Genomic DNA, 22,531 nt, shown 5'->3' on the forward strand with positions numbered 1-22,531 from the left:
AGCGGCGTGCGCGTTCCCGCGCTCGGCGGCGTGCCCCGGCAGAGGTACGCACGCGTCCGTACCGACACGCTAACGGCACGGCCCCTCGCACAGCTGCTGGGGGGACGTCTGCACCCCAGTGAGGGGTGACAACAAGCATTGCCCCAGCCGTGGCTCCCGGCAGATTCTCACGGTGCCGGCTGACTCAGGCACAGTCAAAGCAGGACCAGGGCTCTGACGCCCCGCTCCCCGCGTAGGACAGAAGCCCGCTGCGTTATGAGCACCGTTACAGCGGTTTAAGGCTCCATCCGTTGCACGTCAGCTGCTTCCCAGCTCCCACGGAGTCGCCTCCTTTCTCCTGTAAAAGGAGCACAAACACTTCTGTACGATACTTGCATACACTTCCATGTTCGCCATTTTGAGGCCCTCCGCAGGCTCCCACCAGGCTTGACAGTACTCCTGGATGTTGTCACTGCAGGGTAGAACGCAAGAACTATTAGTCCAAATTTAATGAGGCGGTATTGTCCTACTATACAGGGACTGAAAGCTGAAGGTGCTGTGCTCAAGTGCATCATCAGTTCATTGCTCCAGCTTCTGAACTGCAGTGCGGTAAGGACAAGAACCTCACAGGAAGGAATTGGGTCCATGTGTGCTTTACAGCTCCCCATGGAAAACTACACAGGAACAGATTCATGTCTTCAAGCTCCAGACTGAACTGGCAGGCAAGAAGGCACCAGCTGGAAACTGAGAGCTCCTGCTCAAACTTTGGGCAAGACAGAAGCGAAAACGTGGGTTGCAATAGCTGCGGGAACACTCTGCCCAAGGCAGCCAGGACATCACCACGTTATACGCAGGTTGCCCTATTAACTGGGGTAGTGGGAGCACGTATCACCCTGATGGGGCACAGAGATGGGAAGGTAGGAGTGATGTACATAGCACCCTCAAAAAATTTGGATAAAGAGACAGAAACTTGGATCTGGCTCTAATCCCAACTGTTGCAGCCTGAACACATAACGTGTCTTCATTGATTGTATTATCACTTACAGGTGGTGAATAATATTTGCGTAATTCATAGGAGTAATACAATGAAATAAATATATACAGGACATGCTATGATCATAGAGATACCTAGATAAACATGAAATAATTTTAAAATACATCTTTGCAGAGGTTGATATTTAAAAACAAACCCTTGTAATCTTAAAAAATGCTCAAAGTCAGGTAGCCTTTAAATGTGGAAGTCATTCAACACTTTCCTTCTCCCTTTTCCCATCACCTTCAACACAGGTGTACCTCACAAAGCAGTACAAACTCTGCAACATCTGAGCAAAACCAGGGATGACAGGAGGAAGGAATGTTTTAACACAATTTATTAAAATCAGTTTATAAAACTCTAGGACTAGTTCACAAAGAATGGAGGTCTCATCCAACACTTTGAAGATGGGAACAGGGCTCACCAGACAAGGTCCAAAGCCTAGAGTTGACCTTTGTTGGAGGTAACAAGATTTATGTGGCAGTCAGATTTGGCGATTCAGATCCTCTCTGGAGCCTTGTTTTCCTTTTTGTCGTTTAACATTATTCCGAGCACTCTGTGTGCCTACCACAAACTAGTTTTTGCCTGCATCACTGGAAGCACATAACTTTCATCCAAGACTCTGATAATAATTTCACAAATATTTGCTTCACCTCAACTGAAAAAAAAACCCAAAATACAGCAAGAGAAAATATTTTGATCACAAAGTAAAACAAATTAGCAAACCAAGGCTAGGATCCCATAAAACAAGAATTAGAATAGGAAAAAAACAATGGGTGGACAGGTAATCTCCCTTAGGTGGCAAAAATCTTTGGATACAGAAACACTGACAAAACTGCGAATAAAGTAGCATCCTCCCCCTCCCTGACCCCAAGAAACAAACCAACCCCAGCACCCCAGAATTCGCTATGATCAGCACATCTTAGGCACAGGATCTGGAGATAATTACCAGAAGCGATGCTGGCAGACACCGGGGTCCACTCAGAGAACATGAATTTGCCACTTCTTCCCAAATTTCAGAAGTCTCTCTTCTAGAGCAGTCTCTTGTATACAACTGCATGTCCAGTTGCACGCCCTAGAGGTTGTGGATCCGAGAGGAACAGCAATATTCTCTGCAGGATACTTTCAACTAATTAAATCCTTATTAAAACTCTGCACATGAAGTACCATTTAAATAAAAAACATTACAAGAGAGGGATCCGACAGTGGCATAGACATGACATAATGGTTACAGTTTAGAAAACGTACATGTTATCAAACGAGAATCCACGACAAACTCCAATCTTCACATGAGACTACATGAAGACTTTACAAAAATGGAAATGTACGGATGCTTTTTCCTGTAACAGGAATAACTCTCTACTGTTTAGGTGATATTCTGTAACCATAGGAGGCAAGTTGGGAAATATTGTCTATTATCAATTCTAACATGAAATGCTGTCCAGGTGCATCCATTCTAGAACTGCACCTGTGCTACTCATATAAAGAGCAGTGACATTTTTCTCCTTTCTCAGTACTCATGTTTGAACTACTACAACACTCCTAGCAGAACACTTGGCATTTTTGCTATTCCCAAGTTTAAAACGGTAGCAGAAGTTACTCTTGTAGATGGCTGTTAAAGCCTCAGTGTATTAGTATGCTGAGACTGCCTGCTGTTCTCTCCTCTTGTCTGATACAGTTAAAGCCAAAACAAAAACCCGTAACATTTCTGGTATTTCCTGTACCTTCCCTAGCAATATGCAACAGAATCGTGTCATATACATTAGCCTTTAAAAGGAAAGCCCTGATTCAAGTTATAAAAATGCAATCTTTCACACTGCTCCCTCTTTGCAGGATAGCTTCTTCACGGTCTCATAGCCTTTGTGATACCATGTGAGTTGATCATACCGCTTTTAAATTGTTCCTTTTAACTTTTACCCTCCACCCACTGGTCCTTGGCTTCTCTTCTCATTGGTTATTGCACCCTGGGGCTGCAGAAGAGGTGCCCGCCTGCTTCTGCTTCTTACGGCGTTTGTTCAAGAGGCGGTTGTTGGATGTTTTCAAGTCTTTGATTTTCACCTGATCATAGTCGACCCTCATGGTAGCCAAAGCACTAGTCATCTCCTCCTGAAACCAAGGAAGCAATTTATTGAAAACTCTGAGGCAGAGAGCACACAGCCACCCCACACTACTGCCAGGAGATGAATGTACAAGAAGAACCCTCTGTTACACTGCGGCCAGAAATATCTGAGCCCTTTCTGCTGCACTGGACTATGACTAAAGGCTTCGTTCTACCCATGGAGTCATTCAGGAGGAACTATTCACACAGTGTTTCATACATGAGCATGCAGGACCACACTCCACTGGCCTAAATTCCACCATGTCCCTATGCCTAGCATTTCTTACTGGCTGGCTCTGGGCCTTCACCAGCTACTGAGCCTGGGCTTCTTACACCAGACTCAGAGTGCTGCTTTTCTTGCTCTGTTACCAAACTAGGTTAGCAGGAACTAGAATAAAGACTCCACACAAAGTTTTTTAAAAGTATACACTTCAAATTAACATGCCTCCTTAGTTTGAATTAATGTTTAAGTGCAGGCAAATTTTAAACTTTTAGTAAGGCTTTGAGCAAAAATCTGCTTAAGTAAACGAATGTCTATGCATTTAGGTCAGGAAAGTAGAAATGATTAAATATTATGGGAATGCCGGTGGCCCAAGGGAATACCTCTGGGACCTACACAAAGCACAAGTATAAGAAGTTCTCAGAAACGTGGAAATGAAGAAGGCTAAGTGAAACTATCTGTTTGATCTCTGACTCAGGAGGCAAATGTTGCCTAGGTCCTATGAAATTTTACCATTACATGGTTCAACAGCTGAGACAATACATCAGTAATGTAAATAAAATTAGTAATCAGTAAAATACACTACAGGAATGTTGCAATTATCAAAATGCCAAGCATTGTAAGTGCAAATAATTCAGAATTAATTGTAAAAGCATGCCAACCTGATAAAGGCCAGCAGGAAAGGGTTAAAGCTTGCAAACAACTTTTAGTCTGCCCTATTGTTTCTCTTTGCAGGAAGTATTCAACTGTCATCAGTACAAACAGTAGGTGAGGCACCTGGTTAGATTAAGGGAAAGACAGATATATTTTTATCTCCCCTCACCAAACGTCGCAACAAGACAAGGCTAAGGTTATTTAATGTTGTTTTACAATACAGGAACTGAGTAGAAAACCAGAATGCAGCTCAACCCTCCCACCCCATTCCCCTGCATTTTCACTATATTCTTCGCTTCACTGTAATGAACTTCAAGCTCCCTCAACACTGACCCGTCTCTGTGGTTACATACAGTGGCCCAGCAGGTAGCATCATTAATAACTTTGATCATAAACATCTTCTTTGTTGGTATTTGGCAGAGCTGTAAGGCTGTTGGATGAAGCTCAAATAGCTTTCTTTTTTAAACAGTTATCATATACACTACTGTTCTAACCAGGACTGTTTATGCTTCCCTTATTTAACATCATTGTATTCAAAATAGCCATAATCTCCAAGGAAATAAGCATACGCAGAGAAGCCAGCCCATCCAATCTCTTATCAGACTTGTCTTCAAGAAATCTGAACAATTGACTCACTTTAACTTCATCCCAGTGGTCTTTATCCTCTTGCAGGACCCGTGCAGTATGAAGAGGAGTTGGTGGCACTGCCATTGATCTCTGAGAAAAAGGAAAAACACTAAAAGAAGCGGTCTGCAAAATCACATTTAGGAAGTGACTGCTTGCTCTTCTATGTGTACGAAGGGCATAAAAGTTTATCTAGTGTCCTTCAGTGGCCCTCACTATTCATGCTTTGAATCCCTCCACAAGCTAATTCATGTGTGAGGTAGAAAAGGACTATAGTCCCCACATGACAGTATCTTTAAAGAACAAAAGGAGAGAGGAATCAGTGCTGAGTTTGTTTAACTCTGCTCCCTTCCAGTCCAGCCAATAATTCTGTGTTGGATAGATTTATATGTACATTTTAGATTTTAACTGTCATTTCACTATTCATTAGTCAATGCTTTAAAGTGGTTAATTTGATCTTTATCTTCTAGCATTTGTCATAGGAGAAATTTTCTTGTACATATACATAACTGAGATTACCAGTTTATCAGATTATAAGTGTGCCCCAAGAGGAAATTATACTATTATTCAGAGTAAGGCACAGTCCAGAAGACAGTGCATCGCTTGAGATGCTCTTCCACATAAGATGGAGATCTATACTCACCTGCCATGAAATATCAGTAGATACTTTAAATTAGAGTAAGGTACAATTTCTAAAGCACGAAGCACAGTTCCCTAGCTAAATTCAGCAAGAATCATAACATTTCTTGCCAGTCCATAACCCAAACTATAAACTCATATTCTATCTCCCTTCTGCTTTCTACCTAAACTCGCTGTCTCCTGCTGTGGCATCCTATGTCAGACACAGCTGCATGTCAACAAAGTCTAAGGAGTTCCTGTATATGTCATTGTAAAATAAGCATTACATTGGAAGCAGTGCTTTTACTCCACCGAGCTAACAGCAGCACTGCAGTAGTTACAGAAGTGGAAGCAGAAATCATGACGCCTGCATCCTCTGAGAAGGACCCCAGCTGGCCGGGGTATAGTTTTATCACGTACAGCTGGGAGGAGGGAAATGGAAAACCAGCAGACTGGCTTTAGTGGTGTTCCTGAGCAGGTGTTGAAGGTGCCCTCCTATCTCCGTGAGCGACTTCTTGTTAAATAAAACTTATCTACAAGTTAATTAGAGGATTATGTGCTGCATCTAAACTGACATTTTTTGCATAGTCCACAATAATACTTTTGCCATCCATCTAATTAATAATAAAAAAAAAAAAAGAGGTGAGACAAATACCTTCCCCTCCACTGCTTGTGCAAGGCATCTCCCCATACATGTTTTCCCACTTAGGGATTTAGGAAAAGAACACAGACAATCACCATGTTGGTCTTTCCCAGTCCCTCCCTTTGCCTGATAGGAACAATAGGTTCCAGCAGAAAAAAATGCCAATCTGCAGCTCCTAGAGCATTCTTCCAGGAATGGTATTCTAGCACAGCTCCTTGGTGCAGCAGTCTATAGACCTTGTCTGTAATCTCCTCCTTATTAATTGGTTATATGCATATTTCAAGTAACATGTGTCGCTGTAGGTGGTAGCTTCCTTAGCTATTAGGCACTCATTCTGTGAAATTCATTGCCTGCTGACTTCTGGAACACCTCCTTCTTGGGTCTTCAAACACTTTAAGCTGGAGGTATTTATTCTGAACAGTGACTACATTTTAATTTGGTTAAAAAAGACTTAGAAACATTGTCCAGGTTCTGCTGCAGTTCTACAGAGTCTTTGTAACCTTAATTTCTCAGTTTTTGCAACTCTAAATGAAGACATCTATCTGCTTCATCAGGATGTTATACAGCTACATTTCTATATAATTCTAAGCACTTTCAGATCTTCAAACAGGCATTACAGAAACGCTGACTGTTAGTCATGCCTCTGTTTCTGCTCCTTCCTCTGAGGATCAGCATAGACAGAGAACGTACTATAAGATAATAGGGCATTCTACAGTACAAGTGATTCTGTTCCCGGCTGATGATTTTTTGGGCAGCAGGAACAAGACTGGTGTCCTTTTAGGCACAAATGTGAGAAGTATAATCTATTATTTTAAGTGACATCTACAGAGCAGAGATGATATCCTGAAACTCAGCCTGATAACTCCTGGGATTCTTGTCTCTTGTTTGAAATAATTAATATTGTATAATTAGAGGGTTTTTTCTTTTTCCCTGAGAAGTATTTTTTAAGGAAAAGTAAATTCAACCAAGTCATACAATGAAATCTGAACTGGGACCATTAATAGCTCTGTGTACCACTCTATCTGTCAATCTCTGACAGGGCACTAAGCCGAGACCCTTGCTCCTCCCACACATTTCTGAACTTTGCCAAGGATGAAAATTCCCACTAAGCATAGGACTGTGTTCACACTAACACAGCTATGCACAGTGATGCCCGAGACCACTAATAATAGCTCTCTCTAAATCCTGCACCGATGACGTAACTACATACAGTTTATTTTTATATTTTTAAAGAGAGTAACACATGCATATGCTGCAGAGCCAACAGCAACTGCCTGCTTGCAGAAGATATAGATACATTCAGCTTTTGCTTTCAAGGATGCTCTTGTGGGTGTCTCTCTTTGTGTGTCCTCTGGTAACACCAAGAGCAATTGTGGTTCTATGGGCAGGTGACCCTCTGTGGAGGACACAGTAGGTTAATTAAGTTATTAACAGTATTCATCACCCTTCCCTTGCTGTGCTATGTGGAGCAACATGTAAGTTCTGCATGTAAGAATTCATCTTGCTCCCTTGTAAAATGAGATATGAAACTCACGTTAATCCAAGGGTGATTCATAAATTGAGAAACTGTCATCCTCTCTGTTGGGTCAGTCTTCAGTAAATGGCGAATCAGTTGTTTGGCTGAAAAACAGGACCAACACAGCATGTTGTAGTCTACTACTGCATTCCCAAATAACCTTTAGAATACAAGACCTGCTGAATGAAGAGAGATAATTTTGCAGAACTCAAAACACCTACCTATTGCTGTTACCATGTTAAGAAGCTGTGTACAGTGTGGTAGGTTATTATGTTTAAAGAGACAGAACATGAAAAGATCCAAAACAGGAGGCAAGAAGGAAAGACAAAGGATTGGGGATTCCATCTATGCTATCTACATCACCAAACCAACTGTTTTGAAAGCGAGAATGTGAGAAAAAGAGAAACATAGGAACAGAAAGCTGCCAAGCTGCCTGTCTGAAAGATGGCGACAAGCTTGGCATTATGGGCTGAATGAATGCATAAGCTGATATTTTGAGAAATGACAGAAGACAAAAACTAGCATAGGCTGTGAGAAAAAAAAAAGACAACAATAAACTTTTCTTCAACAACTGAGACACCACTAAAAGGACAACAAAGTCAAAGAAATGGATTGCACAAAAAGGCTTTGTAGCAGCTTTCCATGAACATGGCATCTGCCAAAGCAAGAGCACTAAGTAACTGAGATATGAGATGATAAGAATCCGGACAAGAGTTTCATTAATGCGGGCAGAGAGACAGGAAACACTACATCCAAGTGATGTTATTCAGAAAGACTTAAACATAACTTCCTTGGGGGAACCTAGAAAGACTTGAATAGAATAGAACTCTATGAATAAGAGTTCTCTTTTAGAAACATTGAATGCAAGGTGACTAAATGCTTGTAAGAAGCTGCCAGAAGTACAAATTGAGACTTTAGTTTGTCAAGAAAGGCTGCAAAAGGAGGTTTACAGAAGAGATTACCTAGACTCTAAAATGTACAAGGAAACAAAAAGAGCGGACCACAAACAGAGCCCATTAAGATGATTACAGGAAGCTGGTGGAGAATTTGGAGGAAGCCTCTATAGATGATGCAATGAAGGAATGATTAAAGAAAACCATGACAAGAACAGTATAAAGGAGGGCAAAAAGAAGCAGTCTGCTGAAGGTACCTGATCAGCCTAAAAAAATGCACATAAACTAGCTGATCTTAATAGTGTCAAAGGTAGAGGGCACCTGCCTTCATTAAGGCGAGCATACAGAAACCCTACAGATTTTCCAAGCGAATGTTCTGCCACCAAGCTCCCCATGCATTTTAATAACTGCTGTAATATGAACAAGACCCAAGGCAAAAAAAAAATTAGGTAAAACATCTTCTGTGCTGATGTTCAATAGAGCATGCTGCACACACAGCCATGAGATCCCATGAGCGGTAAAAGCACCTCAGATCGCAGTATTACCCAATAGTTTGTTATTGCTAAAGAGCAGACAATAATGGGATGGTAGCAAAAGCAGTATAAAAGGCTTGTTAGAAAAAGACCTGTGCTCAGAGGTTGCTAACCTTTCTCTCTAATATGATGGGCAGGTGAGACCTCCAGCTTATGAGAAGGAATCAAAACCAGACACTTTCAGGACACTGGTTTGAGACCATCCAGGTCACAGATGAACAGCAGCAGCTTTTGGTCAATGACTTATACAAAATAAACTGTTGACCTTGATTTAAGTGGTGGCTGGCAAGTTCCCACATCACAAAAAGCTAGCATGAAAACTTGCCATCCTTGCTGGCTGTATCACCAAGAAGGGCAAAGACTGAATGAGTTCTTAAGACAGTTTGCTTTTCTTCCAACTCAGCTTGCATTGCAGCTGTTGTGGAAGTCTCCTTTCTCAGGATTAAAAACTTTTGTTTCCAGAGGGTTTAATCTTGGCATTCACTAGCGCTAGCTGGAATTTGAAAGAAAGTTTTCAGTAGTCATTTACTTTCTGTAGTACTTAGGTTGCTGGCTAGTGCCTGAGTTCCCAGTCGTTCTCTGTATCACCTTACAAAAAATTAATTTAAATTCTAAAAAGAAGCGAAACAAAAAGTAAGACAGGTTTTTAGAAATAGTCTCTTGGAAGCACTCTACCACTGTACACCATTCACATACTCATTAGTAGCAGTGAGCATTGTTACCTTCCTCTGATACTTCAGCCCACTCCGGATTGGGAAACCCATATTGCCCCATCCGAATTCTTCTCTTCATCCCTGGAGAAATGGCTTGACCAGTGTTTGAGTAGAATGGCGGGAACCCACACAGGCTGTAAGAGTGGACAAAAGAGTTCTTATAACTAGGGAAGTCCTGTCACCTCTTAAAAAGTCCCATACAAGCTTATATTCTTCTGCAGGTTACATGATCCTAGTGACTAATTACTTAAGTGCAGATTTAACAAAATGCATCCTTTTCCCATTCGTCAAGCCTCTTTACAAATACTTACAGAATATATGTGATGACACCCAACGACCACATGTCACATGATTTGTCATACTTCTCAGGACCAAGGACTTCTGGAGCTGAAGAAGATTAAAAACAGAAATTACAGAGTACCAGATTGTTTCTTTCACCTTCTTTACCGTACAAGTAACAGCACACTTCAGCAGCAAATATTGGAGGCATTAAGAAAATGCAACTCATGGCAGGAACTGGGTAGTATTTTCTATTGACAAGTTCCTAAACACACCTAATGTTGCTTTAAAAAGGAGGAATGAAGCTGGCAAAATGCCCCACTCTTCACCTTAGTGTCTCTTTGCTCAAGAAAGTACTAAGATTACAGAAAAGCAGAAGGAGCTATCGCTAAACATGTACAGGAAGACACTGCACTGAAAGACGCAGGAGCATATGTTCCAGAAATCAGAAGAGAAAGGACCTACTTGAGCTGTGATAAAATTTTGAATGGTACCTAGATGGAGTGTGTGTAGCTCCAACAACTACAGAGCAATGTATTTTTCTTTGCCCTCTGGAGCATTATATTTTTTCACTAAGTAATAAAATTAGAGAGATACATTTAGAGGGGATTTTTTTTTTTTTCCTGGGGCAGGTGAACTGGCAGGGAGCTTGATTTTGTAAGGAAAATTATTCTCTAAACATATGAGCAATCATGCTGCTTTATAAAAAGGTGTTGAGATGGGAAATGTCAGCCTGTTTATATACAAATATAAAGGCATAAAAACATATATGCATAAATTCCTTAGTTTTATCACTAATCCCAGCTCACAAAAATATTGAAGAAAGTATCAGAAAAAAATATTGCTATCATAATTCTCTGCCAACAATGAGTAACGGTATCTTTCAGTGCAAAAAAACTTCAAAAACTTACATCATAGAAGAGAACTAATTCTTCCAAAAAATTACACCCTTTTTCCTGCAAAGAAATTCCAAGCGCAGACTGCCTCAGTCATACCATATGGTGAATGACTATTAACTCAAAGACCAGAAGGGATGTACTCCAAAATGAGTGCATACTGTGGCATTCATTATACAGTGCTCTGTCCCTGGACAAAATGCAGGCAAAAATTCGGCTGTGATTAAGTCACTTTCATCTTTCATTACCAATTCCTCCACTTGCCAGCTTTAAGAAGCTTTACAAGCTGAGTGAATACTCTCCCTGTTCTCTGTTATTGCATTAGTTAAACTAAGGGAGGTTTTGCAAGGCAACACCCAAATAATCATGAAGCTGAGTTCACATTATGAATTTTATTGCATCATTCAGCAGAGACATGAGGATTACTTCAAGTGTAATCAGAAGCAACACGTTCTCTCTCCTTGATGCTCATTTGCAGCCCCTGTTAAGGCTGTTTCCTCTGCAAACCAAGGAAGAAAGCAGGAGCACTGAACTGTACTGGAATCAGACTAGGTTTGGGTTGGATGCCAGTTTAAATTCTGCAGGCTACCTCTTTGCATTACAACCACAATAGAAGATTTGCCATCCATTCCTGCAGTCCATAGGCCCACTATAAGGGGAGGGATGACAGACTGAAACACAAAAGAAATGCATCTTGCATAACTTACCCACATAATAAGGAGTGTAACAGGGGGTCTGCAGCGCATTTTGTACAGTGGTTTCTTTGGCAAAGCCGAAGTCTGTGAGTTTGAGTACAGTATCCTTCTCTTTAGATGTGTAAAGCAAGTTTTCAGGCTGAAAGGCCACCAAGAAAAAGGATACGTTGGACAATAAAGAGATGTCTCTAATGAAGTGAAAGGTCAAACCATTCCAGCTTGCCTGCATCACCACCAGTATCTGGGTCGTCTTACTTCTCTCACATCCCCATCACACCATGCAGAAAGTTCCCTCCCAACATATAGCATTTTTGCTCACGCTAGGGATCAACATCCTTCTCAACATGGTATTTAGGAGAGCAAATCACAAGACACTCATCAGGTCCAATGGGCATAAAATCTGTCTTCTTGAACCTCTCCCTAGTTCACTGCACTTACCAGAATTGTTCGGTCTGATCAACACCAGACAACCTGTGTCTCCTGAAACCTGAGTTAATTCCACTCTTGCTCCACGCTCCATAAAAGCTCTCCAAAACCAGAAGTGGCACAGAGGGAAGTACAAGCTCTTGTGCACAAGAACAGGGACAACAGCACATCTCCACAATCTGCAATTGTTTAAACTTGTTTGTTAGCTTCTCAGTCACAGGGAAGGTATGCCCTCTCTCATGCTAGTGTTTAAGGACATACAGAAGAAGAGAGGGCTTGAAAGAAAACAGTATTTAGGATCTATTAGGCAATTTGAACCATTTCTATGTTAGTTCGCCGAGTGTGCGTAGGTGATGTGGGCCTAAGCGCTTCAGTTTCTGCGCTGGTGACAGGCAACGGCACATAGCTCCACAAAAGTGAATAGCTTTTTAGTCTCTGAGCTGTTAACTCATTCTCCAGTTCCTACCTAAGAACCCTCAAACACACCCCTTAGTTATACCAAGCAATGGCACTTCTCCCTCCAGCTAAACACACAGAAGCATCTGTAGAAAATTCACAAACTCAGAACTGTGGAATCAATCAGATGCCTCAGTCTATCATTATGTGACCTGCTCTCCAGCACACTCCATCACACTGCCATATCGCTGCGCTAGAAATGCCTTGGTGCAGCTATCTTGTCTTTGGTTATGCTGCACGCCTTACAGAATGAAAACAAAATACAATACTCCAAACCCTGTCAAACCTCTACAACAAGATTTGGGTACAAACTTTAGATAATAAAGCAAACTGTTCCACATGTTAGTTAATGGAGATCTTCCCATTTTCCCAAATATTTACGTATATTATTAATGTGGGTTGGATGCATGGAATCAGTATTATTCCTCCCATATATATAGTTTCTCCTGTTTCTGAAGAGGGTTTTGGTGTTTGTTTGGGGTTTTTTTGTTTGTTTGGAGGGGGGGTTAGGCAAGTATGATTCTCAAAACAACTGTAATTGGCAAAGACTGTACATAGAGGTATAGCATCTAGTATAAGTTCACTGCAGGCAGTGTTATTTTCTTGTTAATTAACTGGATTGCAAGTTGGTAATACCTCTTTAATTAACGACCTGACTATCACCAGATTCTTCTGCATTCTGTACAAGTGGAAGGCGTTAGCACACATGAGTATTCTGACTTTTGACTAGTTGCAAACTAGTTATGAACAGACCCCTTCTCACACTGGCAGAGGAACAGAAACAATTTGACCATCTGATTGTACTCCTAGTTCCACTTAACCACCACTGCCCATTTATTTTTCTGCCTTATGCTCTTTTCTCCCTGCCCACACACCTTCAGGCCTCACCTTGACATCTCTATGTGCAATGTTCATTGAATGCAGATACTGGATGGCTGTTCCGATGTCTCTCATTATTTCAGAGGCCTCTACAAATACAATTTTAGAAAAAGGTCACATTAACATTCCCACTGTAACTCAGGGACATGCCTGGGGATGCTTATGACTTACAAACAGCTTGCTGGAATACAGGCCTAGCATCAAGACTAGAAAACCTAAAATTAGCTGTAACAGCTGTGTTTTGGTTTTGCAGGCAACCATACCCCCCAATTCCGGGGCTGCTCAGCCCCCCTCCTGAGCAGGCACTGCAACTCAATAGTTGAGACTCCTGCTTTTTATGAGCTTGTAAATTTGCGCTTTAATTTGCTCACCAGAAAAGCAGTAAGAGCAGAGCAGGTAGGCAAGCAACATGAAAGACTGTGGAGAAAGGAGCCCCAACCAGGACATGTCTCTGATTGCTCAGGACATGTCCTTGGCTGTCCGAGGCAGAAGTTTAACTTTCAGCTTCTAGTCCAGGGGTAATAGGAGGAGCTAACAGATCTTCTAAAAATAGAACAACATAACAATATAGTAATTTTAGGATAGGTCACATCTTCATTCGTTACTGTCTTTAGAAGTTTTTCCTCAGGAGAAACAAAATCAACAGTTCTATCCTGCAAAGCCCAGACTGCCACCTTTGAAATAATATGTTTCTAAAATTTAACATATCCCCAGTGGGAAATGCTAGTGGCTGGTGAGCTGCCTTGCAAGAGCAGTACTTGTGAAGTCTGGAAGAGTTCAGTTACACAGGGAGAGGTTTCAGAGCAGGGAGGAGTGACATTCCCATTGTACCAAGTGAATATTATATTACATCTCCATTGACAGGGAAACAGAATTAGCAACTTTAACCTGATCCTCTGTTTTCTGCATAGGTAGAAAGCTCAGCTGCAGTAGTGAGAGAGAAAGTAGAAATTATTGTACTGTAACCTGGAATCCTTTTTCACATGGCTTGAGATTGAAATTACACAATCTCAGGCAAAAGGACAATCAGAAGGCAGAAACACTCATCTTCTTTGGGGATAGTCTTGCAGAACCACCCTCCTTCCTGGCCTGGGCCAAAAAACCTGGCTCCTAATGGGAGGTTGTGACTGACATATGAACAACCAGTGAACCTGGGGAATCCAGTGGAACAGGGCTCATTTATCTCGGGAAAGAATGAAGGTGTTTTTTTGTTTAACACTTCCAGATGATTTCCAAGTAAGCATTTAGAATGTTATACAATGGTATGTTTTTAGCAGAGTGGAGTCACTAATCATCACGGAACCAGTTTCCCTCCCGGAATCTTGTATTTCAGAGAGGAACAAATAAAGTTCCTGAAAATGCTTGTTTTCCCAACGTGAGTCTAATTCCACTGAAAGGATTCATCCCAGGCTAGGAAACAAAGATCATGGGAACAAAAAAAGCCTGGCCTCTCTACCAGACTTGCAAAAGAGTCACAGTAATTTACAAGTTCAGATATAATTTTTTTTCTTCTAATAATAATTTTGTCAGGATGCTAGTTACAAACACTAACATTTTTACTCCTGAGCAGAAACAAGCTCTTGTCTGTTGTGGATGGGCAAGGAGAACTACAGTCAAGCACACATGTAGTACTCTGCAAATAATAAATAGCAAAGACAATAAAAATGGCAAGACCATTCTATTGCAAGCTCTGTCACTGACTCATAGCAGGTGTTTAAACTTGCACATAGTCCCTTACCATAGATGAACAGGCTTGTTTACAGTGCGGCTAATAACACTTCCTTCCAAGTAGTACTCGAAAACCCTTGAATAAGAAATGTTTCATCAAATGTGATTTGCTCGTTATACTCGTCACCTAACAGTATAGATGTGCACAGTGATGCTGCTTGAGGGACAGCCAGAAGAGAAATCACTGTAGGAGCTGTGTTGATCATGTTAGCGGTGGTCTGGCGGGAGACCAGGGACTAGAATAACACAGGCTGCAGTGCTTCAGAAATGAAGCACTGAGCACATTTGTATGAGGAATTTTCCTCTAAACATTCCACGTTGTGCCTGAACTTGGCCAATTCTGGTAATTCCTGATTTTCAGGAACTTTTAAAAATAACTGTTTAATATAGAGTTGGATAGAAAAAGAAAAATTACAAACAAAAATAAAATAAAAGAAAAATTCCTGTACAGGAACTAAGCAAAGTGATAGAGAAAGGGAGAAGCAATCTTTCACAAACTTTAAAATTAAACTTGTGATTTTTCACCTCTCTCAGTGAAAGCTTGATCTCCTCTCTCCTGGATCCTGCTAAACAGCTCTCCTCCCTCCATGCTGAAACAAAGAACACAAAAAACCCCACCTTATATGAACAGAAAAGATCAAATTAACACCTGACTGTGCATCCATATAATCGCATAGAACCACGGCAGGAACAGATTAGAAGAGATTACAGGCTGCCTCCTATGCCAATGCTTCCTCAACATCACACTCACTTGAATCAATGCACAAAGCCATTCTCATATGGAATAATTAGAAAACAAAACAAGACCAAGGAGTTTTGATGCTTTCAGTTTAACGTACCCTATCACAAGGGACACGACACACATAGTTGGGAAGTCAGATATGCTGGCACTGGGAAGCTGACAGTAATCTGTTTTTATGTAAGGGTTGAGGATAGAGAAAAAAGAAAGAAGGAAACAAAGATACTGAAAAGGATTATTAATTTGTCCCCAGTGAAGAAGACAATACTGTGAATCAAGGAGAGAACAGGAAAAGTTAGAGTCAAAGTAGTAGCAAAAAGGATCATGTCAGATCATAGGATTTATACCTGAAGTTGGAAGCCAATCACAATCGAAGTGCATCATATTTGTAAAGACATACCTTTCAAGATTGTATTAATTAGTCAATGCTTTAATGAGGACAATCGTCATGGAGTACAAGGGAAAAATTACTTTCTGGTTAAGGTTCCTCATTCTTCCATCGTACAGGTTGGCTGGAGCAGCTATACATTTCCCTGCCACTTCCATAAAGACAACAAAAGGTTTGCTCTGCAAACTAAAATCATGCTGCTGAGAAAGCTCACCTAACTCTCATCTAAGCCAACACATTCTCCCACTCCCTCCAGCTCCCAATGAGCAATGCTTGGTGGGGGGTTGCTGCTGGTCCATACCATTCCATGACAATGAGGAGGCATCTCTTTCCATGATGTATATTCTCATAAACATCCAGGACATGGACAATGTGGGGACACCCTGATGCTCGCCAATGATACTCGACTTCCTGACGGGCTTTTGGGTTGTCATACAGGAGCTGAAAAGACATAGGAGAGAGCAATGTCAGCGAGCCAGCATCATTCTGCCTTAAAGTGGCACCTACATGCATTTGAGTTCAAAGATGGTGGCAAAGGCTACTCTCAGCACTTTGTCCTGCCAAAGAATGCCAATCCATCACAAGAGTTTCACCACCTCTGGGCTGTCCAACTTCCTAGATTGAGGAATACAGAAGCAACTGGTCTGTTGCAACTGGAAAGACCTTGAGTGGCAGTGAGGAGAAATTTTGAATCTGAGATGGAGACAGACCTATCTCACCCACCTCTGGATGGGAAACAGCATTTTTTTTTTCCCTACTTGTTTGCAGTACTTGCAAACAGAGGAGAATCCCTCTGCTAAGACAATAACCCTCCCACCTGCCCCTCAGCTGCTGCAAGAAAAGACTTTTAGGTGCAGTACAAATCCTTAAAATTCAGTGAGCTTTAAAATAATAATGACTTTCACACTGACTCTGAATGTGCTTCTTAAATACTACACAAATTTCTGACCCCATCAGAGTCAGAAAGGGAGCTTTGACTATCTAGATGCTTGAACTTCTTGCTCTGTCACATGGAAGGCCAGTTTATTTTAAAGGTGCTAATCTCTAGCAGGGAGGCAAGAGCTCATCTTTCATGATCCTGCAACGTTGTAATGTGTCCCTTCCCGTTTGACGAACTGCTCTGTGTCAGACTCTGCGACTGAGCTTCTGTGCAACAGGGGCACATTGCTGAATCAGGCCTTTACCTCCTCTGCCTTGTCTCTCTAGACGCCACTAACACTTCGTGACAGAGACTCTTTACTGAACATTTATACGATTCCTACACAATACTTTATGCCCTATAGTAATAATCATTGTAATGATGGAGCAGCAACAAAACTGATGCTATATAAAACATTGTCAAATGCATTGAAACTGAATAAAACCAAGCAAAGAGCAATCACCTCTGATCTATTCACCTTAGAAAAGGACTGCAATAACTGCAGGAGAACTGTTTTCAAACAGGCAAACGAAAAGTATCATTGTGACACTATTAGGCTTAGCCTGAAGCTCTTCTCACTCATGTTTGCTCTCAGGTCCCAGCCAAAACACCACTGCATGATAACTGCCGAAAACAAGTATTACCATGTAACCTGTCATTAGGGACCTATGAATCAGCCCAAGAAAATGAGATTGCTTTTCCATCCAGTTGCCAAGCTAAGGTACAAATGGTGTCACAGGCACCTCTCAGTATGGGGAAATGCATGATTTAAAGGTCACAGGAAGCAAGTCGCAATTTCTGGTTTCTTTATTGACTCCAATACAGACAATTTGCATCACTGGAAAAAAAGCTTACACTTCTTCGCTGCTTCAACATCCTTTTCAGCAAAGCAGACACAATGACATGGCAGGAAAGACCTTTAACGCCTTATGAAATGCTGGGGAAGTGCTTGGGAACCACTGGACAGAAGGCAAGAGGCTTCTCTTCTTTTCCATGCTGGAAACAGGAAAAGGGTAACAAGTACTCCTCTGCAGAGCGCACATTTTTGTATTTTTGTGAAGGAGAGAGATCGCAGGAGGGGATGAGTGGCCTCAGGAGGGCTGCTGGCTCCTTAGCTGAATGGGCAGGCAGCCTCACCACCATGACCACCCTGCAGGCTGCCTCAGCTCCGCTCCAAAGGCTCCAGCATGACACCAGATTTTCAGCCCTGCAGGGAGCTGAAGACGTTTTCTTGCCAAGTTCAATGCCCTTGCAGCCAACCTACTTCTTCCACAGCTGTCATTCTGCACCCAAAGCACACCCTTTTGAGGACACTAACTATCCGCCTCTTCCTTCCTGCTCCAGCCTGGCTATGGTCTGATTTCCAACACAAATAACTTACTAAAGAAAGAGATGGCTCCGTTTTGGACAAAAAGCCCATTAGTGAGTCCAAGTGTAGTTGCTTTACTTCTTTCAGGCATCAGCCCATTCAGTGGCTTTTCCTTCACAGCCACTGTGTTCTAGCTCAGTGGGACTGTCTATCAGCATTTTCCCCTCTGCCCTTCTGAGTTTGGGCTGTTGCCTAGAGGTCTCTTTAAAAAGTTCATTAAATCACACGTGCAACAGTAAAGCCCAAACACCCTCAGGACTAACCAGACCATTTAGAAACGCATTACAGGATTTACTGCTTGGATATTACTGGATTGATGCCACTTCTGAGCAGGACACTTCAAAAACCTTCTCACCCATCCTGTGTTACTAATTAGACATAATCATTATCTTTACTAATGTTAACTGCACTATAATTTGTGTATCTTGTGCTTGCACAGTGTGCAGAGATGCTGTTTCTCATGTTTGTACCAAGTGCTTATGAAAATTGTTTCACTGAATTGAATTCTCACTCTCTAAAGAGCTTTTACAAGGCATTTTGATACACACAAGGATGTTGCAGTTTTTCTCCTATGAGCAAGTTTCCTACACTACTTAGTGCCAAGCTTGAATGTACTCATGTCAAGATGACACCTGGAGAAGCAGAGAAAAGGAAATGCAAAAATAAAGAGCAGATACAGATACCATGCAACATCCAATATATCAACCAACTGTTAACCTTTGGATTTCTCCTTATGAGCCTTAAAAATAAATTTTTTCCTTATGCCTAAAGTTGGAAGCCATAACTATACCTTTTAAGACATCTTAGAGATGCAGACACCTGTAAAATGAAAGCCAGGCAGCATTCAAAGCACCAATTTGTACAAAATTTAGGTGATGATTTAGAAACACAGACTGAAATTCTAGCCCTATGGTTAAATTTAACAAACTTGTAAAAAAACATAAAAGGACGTTCTGCCATCTTACTGAGCCTGAAGAGAGACTGTATGCCCCATTCCTGGAAGCATTCTAGGTCAGGCTGGACGGGGCTCTGAGCAACCTGATCTAGTTGAAGATGTGCCTGCTCACTGCTGGGGGGCTGGACTATGTGGCCTTTAAAGGTCTCTTCCAACACAAAGATTCTATGATTCTTGCTGCAATAGCTTTGATAAGACTATGACCAGGTTCCCCTGCCATTCTACAGAAGTGCAGAGGTAGTTGTGAACAAACCCAGAGTTTCAGATAAGTTTTCCAGCACTGCTGGTTCACGCTAGTTTGCGGTAAGAGCAGCTTTGTCAAACTGAATCAGCTCAAGAAGCCCCTAGTCATCCCGTCATCCCCCTAGAGCTCCCACACAGTTCAGCTGAGTCACAGCCCACACGATGGGCTGTGGGCAGGATCATGAACCAACCTAACTTCAAAACAAGACAAACCCAAGAAACATGCCCCATCTCCCAATTTTTCATGATGCCAGATCAGTGATCTAATGCACAACAGCCTTTCGATAACAGCGAGGGGATGCCCACATTTGTGGTCAGGCAGTTTGGAAGAGGTGGTGCAGTAGAAAACTGTATTTTTGCTGGAGCTCAGCATTACTGAGCCTAAAAGAAGCAGATGAAGTAAGTATTAACAGTTATTCACAGGGAGATCCCCAAAAACAGAGGTGATGGAAAGCAAGAAAGTAGAGCCCTAACCCCTAGTGATTCACACAACTCTTTTCAATATCTGAAAAAGCTGGAGAGGGAAGGGAGTGGTGGTGGTGGAGGGATGCCTGGGGTAATGTTCTAACTCGAGTTAGCAAGCACCTGCAAAACAAACCAAATTCTGAACTGCAGCTTGGAAGACCAGCTCTGTGAAATCTCTCCCTGTGTAGAATTTCTTGCTAGAAAAAAAAATGGAGACTAAAAAGTGACACAGTATCTTCTAACTGCTTTTCCATCGATTCGGTGTTGTGTAAGCAAGGAAGGATGGCAGGAACCCTCATACCTTAATGGCCTGATCTATACAGGAAATAGCCTTCTAAGGACTCCAGGGAGCAGCAAGCGATTTTTCTGGACTCTGAAATGGTAACAACAGAGGGAGAAGATATCCATGGGCACAGGTATGAAACAGGCTGAGGACAGGAAGCAATGACTTCTTCGGGACTTTCTCTTTAATATGCACTAGCAGATTACAGAGATTACTATTACACCTGCTATCTATTCACGACATAGGGGATTAACATCCCCACATATGCTTTTTTATTTATTTTAAACTTCAGCAATTCCTCCTAGTTCCAAACCATTGTGCTGCTTGGATTATAACTGTTACAGGCTCAGTTCTCACCTACTGCACGTGCCACGTTAAAGCAGCATCTGATACTGTAAGCCTCTCTCATCTACTTGCACCAATTTCAGAATCTGAACTCTCCTTCAACAGACAATCAATTTTAAAATCTTTATGCCGTTTTCCTCACAGGAAGGCTTCCCATTATTAAAACAGAAATGGGACCAGCAGAAACTTTCAGTCCTATGGATCCTCAGTATGTAATACTGATATATAGGCACTTAAATACAGCTTTATTTATTTTTCTGGCTGGGGAAAAAAAAGTTTCTGCTCAGGCATAGTGGGTAAATGTCTAATTTCTTTTGCTTTCTTTCCTCTTTGCATGTAGCTGTTAGAAAAATGCTGAATCCTATAAATAAGCCTTGGAATCTAAATTCACGCTGATGCACAGAACTAACACCATTTGCTGCAAAGCAGCTCTTCCAGTCGTTTTTTATTCAAGAGGGGTTGATGGCAAAAGGATGCTTGGATAATGTTTCTTTCATCTCCTCCCTCTATGCTACAAAAAGAAGAGGGGGAATAAACAAAAAAGACCTGTCACTATGGTTTTGGACATTCTGTCTTTTATTACATCCTGATTATTGGCACTACATCTATTAATCCAGTGTTATCAATCTTTATCTGTTTCCAGATCTCTTCATAAAGAATAAAGCCATCCTTTGTGTTAGAACACTAAAGGAATTGAAATTATCCAGGTTTTATTCTTCTTCGTGCATCAGCACTGCCTGTCAGTCAAGCTGCAACAAGAAGCATGTGTCTTTTTGCAATGGCAGCCCAGCAAGCAGGGAAATCCACACATGCAAATCTCAAAGCAAGCATTGCATTTTTTCTCAAAATAAAAAATAGAACACATTTATGCTCAAATTATTTAGTACTGAAGCTTCAATCTACAGACAAGGGATTAAACCAGAGCAGGCACAGGTAGTGGGTCGTCACTAAATCTTTCACTTTTCTGCTTTTACTTCAAATCCAGCTTAGGCTACTGGAAATTAAATCTGTTTGGAGGCTTCATTGAAACAAACTTTCATCCCGATTCCTGCAAAGCTGTCCAAGTTGCTACCACAGTTGGCATTAACTGGCATCTCCATCAGTGTTCAGGTAGACAGCCAGTCCCAGTGGTGGGCTTCTCCAAGTAATAACAGTCAGCAATAACAGCCAAGTAGCATGATTTTCCAACACTCCTGCCTGTGCTATCTCATCCTTTCACTCAGCCTACTGAGTATCAGGGTTTTACTGTCTGCACTGAGGGACCCTTCTCACCCACCTCTTCTCTCCACCTTCCAATCTCTACTCAATTTATCCTTTGAAATGGCAAAAGCTACCACAGATCTTTGGTATCTGGCCAGCATAAGTGAGAATGAAGAGGACTCAGAGAGGACTGACTTGCATGTGGCGTCAGAGTCACACTCTGAAACCAATTTCCTGACTTAATCACATGTTTTAAGGAGAAAACAAGAAAAAGAGTAGAATGGACAAAGAGAAAAAGAACAGGTTAACAGAGTTTTGTTTTGTAAGAGTTTGCACACTGGACGTACAGAAAATCCGCTGAAGAATTTAGCTCTCCAAGCACTCCTGCTTCTCCATCCCCAGCGAGCACACACCACATAAATATTATTTTGCTCTAAGCCTCTCTCCTACAATGCATCAACTAGGTCTCAATTTTGGTGTGGTTCTGAATTTTATTTATTGTAGCAGTATTCAAATCACCATTAGGCACTCAATATGACTCTACAACCTGAGGTAAATAAATGAGACATACCACTATTAATGCTCTAATTACAGATGCATCTAGCCATTCACTCTGCAAAGGTCAACTCTCCTCATTCATAAATGTTAGTAGACATATGGCAAATACAACTGAAATGGCAAAGCAGTATGCCAGTATACATTTCAAAGATACCCCCTTGCACACGCGAGGTTAGCATAAAAG

General features: G+C 41.6%; 1 protein-coding gene across 1 annotated transcript in view; it reads right to left on the reverse strand.

Annotated features, from left to right (window-relative positions):
• Positions 1 to 2,738: 2,738 nt before the first annotated feature.
• The window catches only part of MAPKAPK3 (mitogen-activated protein kinase-activated protein kinase 3), a 46,653-nt gene continuing 26,860 nt past the window's right edge, over positions 2,739 to 22,531 (reverse strand). The window contains exons 2-10 of the mRNA XM_010292977.1: positions 16,312 to 16,451; positions 15,409 to 15,473; positions 13,165 to 13,244; positions 11,407 to 11,533; positions 9,836 to 9,911; positions 9,534 to 9,658; positions 7,404 to 7,489; positions 4,621 to 4,701; positions 2,739 to 3,118 (exon numbers count right to left, since the gene is read on the reverse strand). Coding sequence (XP_010291279.1) covers positions 2,960 to 3,118; positions 4,621 to 4,701; positions 7,404 to 7,489; positions 9,534 to 9,658; positions 9,836 to 9,911; positions 11,407 to 11,533; positions 13,165 to 13,244; positions 15,409 to 15,473; positions 16,312 to 16,451 — 939 coding nt within the window. The 3' untranslated portion in view covers positions 2,739 to 2,959. The remainder of the gene's footprint in view (positions 3,119 to 4,620; positions 4,702 to 7,403; positions 7,490 to 9,533; positions 9,659 to 9,835; positions 9,912 to 11,406; positions 11,534 to 13,164; positions 13,245 to 15,408; positions 15,474 to 16,311; positions 16,452 to 22,531) is intronic.

This window comes from Phaethon lepturus, unplaced genomic scaffold, assembly GCF_000687285.1.
Source record: "Phaethon lepturus isolate BGI_N335 unplaced genomic scaffold, ASM68728v1 scaffold8088, whole genome shotgun sequence".
Classification (NCBI taxonomy): Eukaryota; Metazoa; Chordata; class Aves; order Phaethontiformes; family Phaethontidae; genus Phaethon; species Phaethon lepturus.